This window comes from Giraffa tippelskirchi, chromosome 6, assembly GCF_054371585.1.
Source record: "Giraffa tippelskirchi isolate mGirTip1 chromosome 6, T2T-mGirTip1v1.2.pri, whole genome shotgun sequence".
In the NCBI taxonomy this organism is placed as follows: Eukaryota; Metazoa; Chordata; class Mammalia; order Artiodactyla; family Giraffidae; genus Giraffa; species Giraffa tippelskirchi.
In genome coordinates this window covers 152,119,226-152,132,684 of record NC_137280.1, presented here as the reverse complement: position 1 = coordinate 152,132,684, position 13,459 = coordinate 152,119,226, and the positions used below count along the sequence as shown (strand labels likewise).

The window sequence follows — 13,459 nt, the reverse complement described above, 5'->3', positions numbered from 1 at the left end:
TTTGTTTGTTTTTTTTAAAAGTGTTTCCAGTGAAAGAATGTATTCACCAGTCTTATATGTAATATACTCTGTAAAGTAACATATATAAAGGATGTTTCCAAGAGTGCAAGAAACAAAGCCACAAAAACAGATAAGGAAATAATACATGTTGTACAGTTTAAATAACAAGACTGAGAAATTCTGGCTTATTAAATATCCTAGTTAAAAAAGAGTTACACATATTAAAGTTGATACTGTTCATATGTGTACATGCTAAATTGCTTCAGTCATGTCCAACTCTGTGCAGCCCTATGGACTGTAGCCCACAGGCTCCTCTGTCCATGGGATTCTCCAGGCAAGAATATTGGAGTGGGTTGCCATGCCTTCCTCCAGGGATCAAACCCCAGGTCTCTTGCATTGACAAGTGGGTTCTTTACCACTAGTGCCACCTGGAAAGCCCATGGATGCTGTTTGGTACCATCCAAATCCCACTCAGACTGCCCCAACTATCAGAGCAACCCTCAGCTGTGTGCTATCTTTGGGAACTTCTGCAGCTGAAGAAAGCGGTTTCACCCAAGGTCACCTCCCATCTTGGGTAGCCTGCATCCAGTGGACTGGCTGCTACAGGGGTTGGTAGGCAGCTTCGAAGATGGCCACCAAAGATCCCCTGCCTCCTGGTGTCCATGTCCTTGTGTCATTCTCTCTCTCTGACTGTGAGTTGAACCAAGGGACTTGCTTCTAATGAATAGAATACGACAAAAATTATGGTATGTCACTTTTGAGATTAGATTATAGGAGACTGTGACCTGTCATGGGCACTCTCACTTTCTTCCCTGTTTGCTCTAAAGGGAACCAGTGCCCATACTGTGGGCTGCTCTATGGAGAGATCCACATGGAAAGAAACCGATGTCTCTGGTCAACAAGTCAGTGAGGGTCTGGAGGCAAACCAACAGCTGTGTGAATGATCCTGGATGTGGATATTCTGAGGTATGCCAACAGCATGTGAGAGGGCTGGGAAGTGGGTTGTCCCAATCAGGGCTTGAAGTGACTGCTACCTGGGCCAATATTTTGATGAAGCCTGTGAGAGACTGTGAGGTGTTCAGCTTGGGTTCCTGACCCACAGGAATTATGAGATAATCAACAGTTGCTGTGCTAAGCTGCTATATTTTAGGGGGAAATTTGTTATAGAACAATAGACAATAAGAGGCATAAAAGTCTGGCTCTCTCACCTTAAGCTGAGGTGACTCTGAAGGACCAACCCCTGACCGGACTCTCTGCAGGGCTGGCTGAAGTCTTACAACTGTAACACAGCCCAGGACTTACCAGTCCTGCTCGGGTGTTGATGGTGAAAGCATTCCTCAATAAAACTGACACTCAAATTTCAGAATCTGTTTCCTAGTCAATCTACCACCTAATACATATGCTTGAAGCTAAAACTTTTAAAGAATTGGGATATCATGAAGTATAGTGTTCACTGGAAGGACTGATACTGAAGCTGAAACTCTAATACTTTGGCCACCTGATGCAAAGAGCTGACTCATTTGAAAAGACCCTGATGCTGGGAAAGAATGAAGGTGGGAGGAGTACGGGACGACAGAGGATGAGATGGTTGGATGGCATCACCGACTCAATGGACATGAGTTTGGGTAAACTCCAGGAGTTGGTGATGGACAGGGAGGCCTGGCGTGCTGCGGTTCATGGGGTCGCAAAGAGTCAGACACAACTGAGCGACTGAACTGAAGTACAGTAATACAAAGACAATGCTGCGAAGGTATTCAGAACAAAATGTGCCACTTTGGGATTCAGACTGTCTTGAGTTGAAGATAGTGCAGGTCCAAAAGGCTCAGGAAGATCTTTCTATCTCCACCTTCAATGGCATAAAAGAATTTAGATGGGCAGAGGGGTGCTGGCTCGGAGACAGACTATTACCAGAGAGAACTTTTATCAGAACGACCTATGCATATAGCAAGACAACCTAATTACCAAATATCTGTTTTTCCCATTCTCCTGTCAATTACCCTCCTCCTCTTTGAAGCCCCAGTCTCCTATCCCATTCCTTAGCTCAGGACGGTAGAGAAGTCTCAACTGCCTCACTGGCCCCTGTAGGTACATAATTAAATTTGCTTTTCTCCAGTTAATCTGCCTTATGTTAATTTGGTTATTAGATCAGCCAAAGAACCAAGAACAAATTCTTCCTCCCCAACAGCTGCATACAGTTTAATCTTCGATAAATCTAAAGCAGTTTGGGATTATGCAGCTTTTATTACAAAATTCAACATAATTGCACTCTACTGCAAAAATGGCCAAGATGACCAGATTCACAGTGACTTCTGAGACCCTAGTATACTTATTATAAGTTTATCAGGAGCTTTTCTCATAACATTATTTCATTTGATAAATGTGTAAGCTTTACTCTTTTATCAGCTAAAAGCTAAAAAGCCCAAAGACTGAACACAACAGAGAAAAAAGGATAATGGAAATTTCTTTAATCTCCTCTAAGAATTCAGCAACAGACAAATAATACCTTTCTAAGGGTGGGTGACAGAGGTGGGAGGTGAAAAGAATGCTGACACTCTCAGAATACACAGACTAAACCTCACATTGCCAAGCACTAAGAATATCCTTTACCTCCAAAGAAAACTGAAGGAACACAAAGAACGGGTGATGAAGTGGGTGGGAAAAGACTAGGAAGGAAGCGTGTAGAAACCAGTGCCTGCTAACCCGGAGAGTTTTTTGTTACCCTTCAATTGCTCACAAGACCCAAAGTGACGTGAACAGCAGTGGGCTGTCAAAAAAGTGAACTCTCTTCATTTTTAAGACAAATACAGACTTTATCACTTCAACGGGGTTAGTCCTAACTGATGTTTTCACCTCCAGCCTCACCTCTATAATCCCGACTTGACAATGACCTTTCTAAAAATGAGATTAATTCAACTGTCAGTCCATCTGTCCATTCACTATCCATCCATCTATCCATTCATTCATCCATCAATCCTTTACTGAAAGCCTGCTAATGCCACAAACTCCCCTCATTTAAACATTGCTTTGCTGACAGCTTTTTTCTCTTTTTTTTGCTTTATATACATATAATATGTATAATATGTAGTATATATAATCTAGCTAGCTAGCTAGAGATGCTTCTTAAATACAGCTACAAAATATAGCTAAATTATATCTGTTGCCCCAAAAGACTCATTTACACATCTCAGGACAAACAACTGCTGAATTTGTCATCATATGTAGTCTCTACTTTAGTAATGATTATGGTAGTTCTTGGTGGCGATAGAGGTAAGGAACCTGCCTGCCAATGCAAGAGACCTAAGATGTAAGTTTGACCCCTGATGGGAAGATCCCCTGGAGAAGGAAATGGCAACCCACTCCAGTGTTCTTGCCTGGAGAATCCCATGGACAGAGGAGCCTGGCGGCTACAGTCCATGGGGTCACAAACAGTCAGACACGACTGAAGCAACTTTAGCACAGAGCATGGTAGTTCTTAGAGCAGCATCAAGGTAAATAATGTGACCACTCTTCCATAATCACCTGAAGGAGCTGTATTATAGTTAGGTTCTACCTCAAGACTACTTTTCACCACTCTTCCATGGGAAGGAGAGGGAAGAAGTGGGAGGAGGGACAGAGAAAGAGAGGACCAGGAGTGCATATGTGTGTGTCTGTGTGTAAGATAGCAATGTGGAGGCAGAAAGAGCCAGGTCACAAAGCAGATGGTAAAAATAACTCATGTCTTTATGGCCTCAAATAAAAGCTCATGGTGAGGACTCTCCTTATAAGCTATGATCATTTCTTAAATGGATATTATTGAAAAGCTTATCTGACACTGCTTAGAGTCAGTGAAAGCAATCATTCAAGTTTCTCCTTGTTACAGGGAAACTTAGCACAACTATCTTAAAGCAAAACTTCTCTAAGCAGTTATTAAACAGATGTGTGCTGATCAAATAGTTTCTGAAGTCACTTTCAGGAGAGATTCCTAAAATTTATTAGACACGGATGAGATTAGGTGACTTGTCCAAGATCTTATGGACTGGAAGACACTAAAATGCGGGTTTGTCACTGCAGGTCCATTGATTTATCTACCACCCCAAGGGAAAAAGAGAAACACAGAGTCTTGAAAGTCACCCAAAAGGCTTTTGGGGAATTTACTGATGACCAATAGCCTCTAATTTAGACAGAAGAGGGATTAGGTCAGAGGCAAAGGATGAAGCCTAGATACAGTCAGGGGTAATACTGGATGTGAGCAGGCAATGGAGCAATGCTTCAAGTTTCTGAGAGAAAATGATTCTCAACCTAAAATTCTAGCCCTAGCTAAATCATAAATCCAGTGTGAAGGTATAATGGAGACATTTTCATCCATGCAGAGTCTTAAAAGTTTTATCTCTTTTAATTGATATTATTAGCAGCTTCTCCAAAATCTATTACACTTCTAAGAAAACCCTGATTTATAAAGGGATTAATTCCCTGAGAAACGCTGGACTGGATGAAGCAAAAGCTGGAATCAATATTGTTGGGAGAAATATCAATAACCTCAGATATGCAGATGACACCAAACTTACGGCAGAAAACAAAGAACTAATGAGCCTCTTGATGAAAGTGAAAGAGGAGAGTAAAAAACTTGGCTTAAAACTCAACATTCAGAAAACTAAGATCATGGCATCTGGTCCCATCACTTCATGGCAAATAGATGGGGAAACAGTGGAAACAGTGTCAGACTTTATTTTTTGGGGCTCCAAAATCACTGCAGATGGTGACTGTAGCCATGAAATTAAAAGACGCTTGCTCCTTGGAAGAAAAGTTATGATCAACCTAGACAGCATATTAAAAAGCAGAGACATTAACAGCAAAGGTCCATCTAGTCAGAGCTATGGTTTTTCTAGTAGTCATGTATGGATGTGAGAGTTGGACGGTGAAGAAAGCTGAGCACCGAAGAATTGATGCTTTTGAACTGTAGTGTTGGAGAAGACTCTTGAGAGTCCCTTGGACTGCAAGGAGATCCAACTAGTCCATCCTAAAGGAGATCAGTCCTGAATATTCACTGGAAGGACTGAAGCTGAAACTCCAATACTTTGGCCACCTCATGAGAAGAGCTGACTCATTGGAAAAGACCCTGATGCTGGGAAAGACTGAAGGTGGGAGGAGAAGGGGACGACAGAGGATGAGATGGTTGGATGGCATCACCGAATCGATAGACATGAGTTTGAGTAAACTCCGGGAGTTGATGATGGACAGGGAGACCTGACGTGCTTCAGTTCACGGGGTCACAAAGGGTCGGACACGACTGAGCGACTGAACTGAACTGAACTAACTCCCTGACCATTTAACTCAGGGGATAGTGTCCTTATGTCTACTTCCAAATGTTGATTCCAATTTGTCTCAGTCTAGGCTATCCAAAGTTACCTTTGCCATTCTCACTTCTAGAAAGTGGTATAAGAATGAGCATGTGTACTGATTCACTTTGCTCTACAGCAGAAACTAACACAACATTGTAAAAGCAACTACTGTTGTTGTTGTTTAGTCACTAAGTCCTTGTGTCCAACTCTTTCGTGATTCCATGGACTGAGCCCACCAGGCTCCTCTGTCCATGGGATTTCTCCAGGCAAGAATACTGGAGTAGGTTGCCATTTCCTCCTGCAGGAGATCTTCTAGACCCAGGGATGGAACCTGCATCTCCTGCATTTCCTGCATTGCAGGCGGATTCTTTATCACTGAGCCACCATATTCCAGTAAAAATTAATTAAAAATAAAAAGAATGAGCATGTGAATCAATTCTGAAAATAAGACAGGACACTGATGAGATACTAGTGGGCATCTAAGAAAAGTTCCCCTGCTCTTAAGAAAGAGTCACAGGAAATGCTGGTCCTTTTTCTTCCTTCAGACATTATCAATTCTGGACGTGATGCCCAAAAGAACTGCAGCCATCTTGCTACTAGTGTGATGATGAAGTTAGCAGAGCAGGAAGACAAAGCCTGGAGAACTGCAAAGAAGAGAAGCTGAAGGCCACCCTTCCTGAGGTTCCCATAATACAAGAGTATATTTATCCTCATTGTCTGAGCCAGAGTGAGTCCAAGCATTCTGTTACTTGCAAGCAAATGAACAGAAGACAGGTTAAGAGACATCCCAGAATAACAGCAAGGCAGGTCTCGGGACAACAGCTGAGGTCTAGGGAGAAACCAGTTCAGATGAGCAGGAGGACACAGGGCTCCAGGAGGAAGGACCCCAGTAAGGAAAACTAGAATTAACAGGTGCAATCATGTGAAAACTGTCTAGAGAGGCGTTTTACAGTTATTGGAGGATAGATTCAACAAGAGACTCAAAACAATGAAATGAAAGAATAGACAATTAATTATGACCTTGGAGGAAAAAGCTGTAAAAAAAAGAAAACATACTTGTCTCCATATGTGCCTCATGAGTAAGCAATACCTAATGGCAATAACAGTGAAAACAATGAATGCGAATAAAATAGGAAAAATGTGAAACTATTACACTAGGAGGAAAGGGGCAGGGAGGACTGAAGACCCTCATTTAACACACGCAGTTAGTAATATTGTCAGGTTGGTGAACCAAGAGATAGGAAAATAAGCACAGTATTTAGAACCAGGGAAGAAATGGATGAAAGAGCCGAAAACAGTTGCCTTGGGACTGGAGGAAAGAGGGGCTGTGGAGGAAAAGAATGGAAGAGGGGACCACTGCTGTTAGCACAAGTCTTTAGCATCAGTTAGTTTTTCTAAAATTTTGTTCATGAATAAAAATTTAAATCAATAAAATAAAAAGTCAAAACACTTAAGACGTAAGGGTCTGGGTTAGCAGTTAGTTCACATCAAACGTGTACCACTGACCCTCCCCTGTTGGTGAAATCTGTTTTGTTTATCCCATGGAGTTTTAGCTTATAAGCTCCTTCTGTCACTTTGGATGCAGATGAATAGATGTGAAATTGTTTCCATGAGAGAATTTATGGTGTGTTTTTCAAGATCGCATGGTGGCGAAAGACAAGGATTGCCTAACCTTATATTTATCTCAGGTCCACTGCTTTGTTTTATTTGGGCCAGTTGCCTGATTTCTTTTTCAGGTCCATCCTTACTTACCACTTTTCCAAAATAAAATCTGGACTATGAAGTATCTTGGATAATGGATTTTCCATTGTAGCACACCAACTGTGTAAACCATCACTGGCCCATAGGCTGGTGGCTTAAAAAAATTACTACTGAGCATGGGGAAAAATGCTAAAATCTACTACATTACTAACAGCACTTGAATTTTTTTATTGGCTAATGACATTCTTTTTCATGAAATGTTTCATTTCTGTGACATGAATAGTAAGTGGAAGGCTAAGAAAAAAATACTGTAACTCTCACATAGCAGTTTTAACAGAGATGAAAAGAACCTGCAGGCAGAGGGCATGGATTCTAGGTTCAACTCAGCTCCCACCCAGATGCCTGACACGGGGGACCCAATTTATCTGAGATTCACTTTCCTTGTCAAATTAAGATAAAACATATGTCCAGTATAGAATATTAGAGATATCACTTTGCCGACAAAGGTCCATACAGTCATAGCTATGGTTTTTCCAGTAGTTATGCACGGATGTGCGAGTTGGACTATAAGGAAGACTGAGTGCCGAAGAATTGATGCTTTCACACTATGGTGCTGCAAAAGACTCTTGAGAGTCTCTTGGACAGCAAGGAGATCAAACTAGTCAATCCTAAAGGAAACCAACCCTGAATATTCATTGGAAGGACCGATGCTGAAGCTGAAGCTCCAATACTTTGGCCACATGATGCAAGGAGCCCACTCATTGGAAAAGACCCTGATGCTGAGAAAGACTGAGGACAAGAGCAGAAGGGGGCAAAAGAGGGTGAGATGGTTGGATGGCATCATCGTCTCAATGGACACGAGTTTGAGGAAATTCCAGGAGATGGTGAAGGACAGGGAAGCCTTGTGTGCTGCAGTCCATGGAGTCATAAAGAGTCAGACACAACTGAGCGACTGAACAGCAAGTATAGAATATTGCTCTTAGTAAGTAATTCATGTTAAATCATATTTTGGGAAATATATTGAGTATTTTTCGAAGATGACTAATATACTTGACTGTTAAGGCATCTTTCCTGAGATGGACCTAGGAGTAAAATCTAAATGCCCCCCTCACCCCATCTTCTTCTTGAAGAACAATGAGATAAAGAGGGCTAGAGAGGGACTCAGAGATGGCGAGGAGAAATGCAAACTCTGTTTGACCCTAAGCTTAGAGAAAATGATGCTGGACAAATGTCAATTACAATTGACATTCACAGTTTTTATTATTAATAAGCAGTAAGTTCATGCTCCTATGAACTTTGAGTTATTCCTCACAAAAACCAACAGAATGATAGTTGTACTTACAGCAAGAACAATTCATACCTGCATCCTGTTTGCTTTCATCCTCGTTGACCAAAAATCCCATGTGATAATTCCCCACCTGTTGTGAGTAACTTTTTTCTAGTTCACAAACGGGTGGATAATGGGTAACAAACAGGGTTAAGGATTTCACCTAAAGCAGTGAGACATAATGAAAGTTATTTTATTTTTAAATTTAAAATTTTCTCCAACTTTATTTTGAAAAATTTCAAACCTTCATAAAAGCTGCAAGAAAAATACAATGAACATTCATATATTCTTTATCTAGACAGTCATTTGTTAATATTTTGCTGTATTTCCCCTTTCTTCCTTCCTCCCTCCTCTAGACACACACACGTGAACACACAGTTTTTTTCCTGAATCATTTAAGAACTACAGACATCATGAAACTTTATCCTTAAATACTTAAGATTCTATCTTCTGAGAACAAAAACATTCTCCTCCATAACCAGAGTTAAGTTATTATGCTCAAGAAATTTAACATTGATATATCACTATTTGGGCTTCCCCGGTGGCTCAAACGATAAAGAATCCGCCTGTAATGTAAGAAACCCAGGTTCAATCCCTGTGTCAGAAAGATCCCCTGGAGAAGGGTATGGCAACCCACTCCAGTATTCTTGCCTGAAGAATTCCATGGACAGAGGAGCCTGGTGGTCTACAGTCCATGGGGTTACAAACAATCAGACACAACTAAAGCGACTAACACTTTCACTATCACTATTTACTAATTATGTAGTCTGTGAATTTCTCTTACTGTCCCAATAATGTTCTTTAAAAATTTCTCTTTTTTTTTTAATATATTTATTTATTTGGCTGTGCTGGGTCTTAGTTGTGGCGTGTGGGATCTAGTTCCCGAACCATGGATTGAACCCAGGCCCCCTGTATTGGAAGTCTCAGCCACTGGATCACCAGGGAAGTCCCTAGAAACCTCTTTATATTAAAAAAAAACCCCAAGACTTATATAGTACACCTGGTCATGTCTATTTAGTCCCTATTAATCTAGAAGACTTCTCCAGACTTCTCTTTTTTTGACTTTTATGTCTTTAAAATTTTTGAAGTATCCAAGATAGTTGTTTTGAATAACCTCTCGCAATTTGGGTTCACCTGATTGTTTTCTCCTGATTAAATTCAGATCAAAATTTAATGCCAGGAATATTACATGTACATGTAGGTGATATAATATTTCCAATATATCACATCAAGAGGCATATGGTGTCAATCTATTATTGGGGTGCTAAATATGATTATTTGGTTTAAGTGTGTGCCCGTTCTTCACTGTACTGACACATTTCCTCTTCTTAATTAATAAATAACTTGTGGGGTGACACTTTGAAACTGTGAATATCATTTTCTCCAACAATCTTACCATCTATTGATCATCACTGCTGGAATTGGTCATTATTGTCATAGTTGATAAATGTAAATCTAAAAAACAGCATTCTCTATTTATTAGCTGGCATTTTGTAATGTAGAGCTTTCCCTTCTTCCCACCCTACCCTCATCATTTTAAAATTTACTTTTGTGTTGTTACTATCAGTATGGACTTGTGGATTACTTAACTAGCATTGTTTTAAAGCACACGTTCTATGTGTTCTAGAAATACTTGTCTTAGGGGAAGTTAACATCAAATCTTGGTCTAAAAATTAGCAGAAAAGGGTAATCGAATTGAGGAACTCCAGTTTTGATTCATCTGCCATTCGCCTTATTAAAAGTCACAACATATGTCTTCTGTCTAAAAACAAGTACAAATAAACTTATTAAGGCAGGGTTTCTTTGACAAGTTGCTCTTAAAATCTGTCCTGAAGCATCTTAGGACCAGCTGGCTCCCTGGAGCCCATTCACTTGGCTGACAGGCATTTCTAGCTGGAAGATCTAAAGGTTTGAGTTACACCACTGCCCTCATCAAGGCCACACTCAGCTTACAGCAGCAACACAGAGCCTCCCTGATTCCTCCTCTCTTCCCCATTCTAGAAATCAATAGACATCATGAAAAATAAAGACTTTCATCCATAAAAAGCTTAGGGACTCTTGTTACTGAAGAATCCTCTTCAATGACTTTTCTCTGAGATAAATTTTACCTAAAACTAACACTTTCTTCACCAATATTTATAATATCCAAAAACTGCTATAGAAGCAATGAAAACAGAAGTGACAAATTCAATTCTGTCATAATTTGTTCCTGAAGGTTCTTAAATAACTTTCTGGAATTTTGACAAACTGCTTTTGGCAGACAGACTCCAACGTGGCCCCAGTGATCTTCACTTCTCGTTGTTCATGCTCTGGAGGACCCTCTTCCCACACTGAATCAGCGCTGGCCCTGTGTACTCAACAGCATGATGGCAAAATCAAATGCTCTGGTGCTTCTGCCTTGGCCTCTTGGAATGCCTCCTTCGGGGGGAAGCCAGACGCCTCTCTGTAAGGATGCTCAAGCAGCCCATGGAGAGGCCCACAGGGTAACAAATTGAGGGCCCTGGCCAATCGCCTCACCAGCTTGCCAGCCATGTGACTGAGCCACACTGTAAGAGGATCCTCCAGCCCTCGCTGACAAGTTAACTGCAACCTCAGCAGAGGCCCTGAGCCAAAACCACCCAGCCAAGCTGCTCCCAATTTCCTCACCTCCAGACACTCTGAGAGATCATGAATGATTATTGTTGTTTTAAGCCACTAAGTTTAGGGGTAATGTGTTATGTGGTCATAGTAACTGATACACTGCTACTGCGTAGATACAATTAAATTCAAAGCTGACAAATTCAGCTCTGTCATAATTTGCTCCTGAAGGCTCAAAAAAAAGGACTATCTTAAATAATTTTTTATTAAATGAAAAATTCTTTAAATTCTATAGCACATTACAATTTTCAAAAGTTTCACACACATGATTTCATATAACCCCATAACATTCCTTTTTTCTCCTACCCTTATAATGGCTCTCCCCCTTCCCTCTTCCCACTGGTAACCAATAGTTTGTTCTATAGATCTGTGAGTCTGCTTCTCTTTTGTTATATTCACTAGTGTGCTGTATTTTTTGATTCTACATAAAAAGTGATATCCTACGGTATTTGTCCTTCTCTGTCTGATCTATTTCACTTAGCATAATGCCCATCCACAATGCTGAAATGGCAAAATTTCATTCTTTTTTTACAGCTAAGTAGTATTCTTAACTGAATGTTTGAAAAATGCATTTTGGAGGCAGATATAGGACTTTATTGAACCCATGATAGTTTCTATAACGATTAAAGAAAAGTTCCTGAGCTATACCTTTTTGCAAATACAGAATTTCTTTTTTTAAAGAAAATATTTATCTTAAAATATATCATCATTAACTATGTAATGGGGAGAGTTTGATGAAAGTAACAGGGATAGAAAGTTTGACACAAGTAAAATTGTACATTGAGATTCTTAGGAATGAACTCTGAAAAAAAAAAAAGGACACACACACTGAAGGAGTGGAGTTACCAAAATAGAGACTCAAGAAGATCAGCTCAAAGGCCTCATATGGAGATCTTTTAGGATATTGCTGAAAAAAAGTATTTCACAAGGAAAAATGGCACTATCTTTTATTTGGTTATATTGCCAAGGAGGCCTTTCTCCTACTGACCAGTTTTACTCCATTTCAGCTAAAGAAAGGAAGACACATCAAAGAACTCAAACATTATTTAGGGCCAATCTACCTGAGTTCCATGTACAGTATCTGAATGATCAATTGCAGGAATAGGATCAACTATAACAAACATAGTGTTGAATATTTAGAAACTGAGGCCAGGGTACAAAAAAGGTATGCAAGATACTTACATCTCTAATGAAATGTTCAAGTGTAGCATAAGCAATGGCGATTCCATCATGGGTGCTCGTCCCCCTTCCCAATTCATCCAAGATAACCAAAGACTGCGGTGTTGCTTTTCTTATAATTTCTGCTGTGTCAGTCAGTTCTTCCATAAATGTACTCTGTCCTTTATATATGTTATCTGCAGCCCCCATCCTAAAAACAAATGACAATATACTTATTTTCCTTCATTATTAGGATGCCAGCCATTTTCTGAACAATCATTATAAAAGATTTCCATGAGTCTATGTACTTTGAGCCAATAACAGCTAAAATTACATTAAACAAACAAAAAAATGTTGGATATAAACTGTGTCTAACATCAAACGGCACTTTATAGAAACATTCTGGAGAGAATCCAAGGTATTGGACAGAGCTCTTGAAAAGCAGGGGAACCTCTGACTAGGCCATTTTCTGACTAGTTGTTTCAAACCGAAGTTTTGGTATTTACAGGGCAAAACAATACTTGTCTGTGTTGCTGTGTTTAAAATGCATGAGTAATAGTATACTGTACAATCAAAGACTTTTTCCAGTGTTTCCTTAAGAGTCCACATTGATATTACAAATTAAAGGACCACACTGAAATAAAACTATTTTTTATTCAAACTAAAAATTATAGAAGCTTAATAGCCTCAGACACCTAACACAAGTTTCTAAAGTGGACTTCATGGAATAGAAGTGCTTAAGCTTAAAGCTCAACATTCAGAAAACTAAGATCATGGCATCCAATCCTGTCACTTCATGGAAAATAGATGGGGAAACAGTGGAAACAGTGGCTGAGTTTATTTTTTTGGGCTCCAAAATCACTGCAGATGATGATTTCAGCCATGAAATTAAAAGACGCTTGCTCCTTGGAAGGAAAGTTATGACCAACCTAGACAGCGTATTAAAAAGTAGAGACATCACTTTGTCAACAAAGGTCCGTCTAGTCAAGGCTATGATTTTTCCAGTGGTCATGTATGGAATGAGAGTTGAACTATAAAGAAAGCTGAGCACTAAAGAATTGATGCTTTTGAACTGTGGTGTTGGAGAAGACTCTTGAGAGTCCCTTGGACTGCAAGGAGATCCAACCAGTCCATCCTAAAGGAGATCAGTCCTGAGTGTTCATTGGAAGGATTGATGTTGAAGCTGAAACTCCAATTCTTTGGCTACCTGATGCAAAGAGCTGACTCATCTGAAAGGACCCTGATGCTGGGAAAGATTGAGGGCAGGAGGAGAAGGGGATGACAGAGGATGAGATGGTTGGATGGCATCACCGACTCA

General features: G+C 40.1%; 1 protein-coding gene across 3 annotated transcripts in view; it reads right to left on the bottom strand.

Moving 5' to 3' along the window:
• The window catches only part of MSH3 (mutS homolog 3), a 182,544-nt gene that overhangs the window by 4,124 nt on the left and 164,961 nt on the right, over window positions 1-13,459 (bottom strand). For 2 of the 3 annotated variants that reach the window (XM_081503822.1, XM_081503823.1), the window contains exons 21-22: window positions 12,166-12,352; window positions 8,380-8,509 (exon numbers count right to left, since the gene is read on the bottom strand). In XM_081503822.1, the coding sequence (XP_081359948.1) occupies window positions 8,380-8,509; window positions 12,166-12,352 (317 nt within the window). Of the gene's footprint in view, window positions 1-8,379; window positions 8,510-12,165; window positions 12,374-13,459 lie in introns of those variants that run through there. The other variant, XM_081503824.1, reaches the window with a different exon arrangement.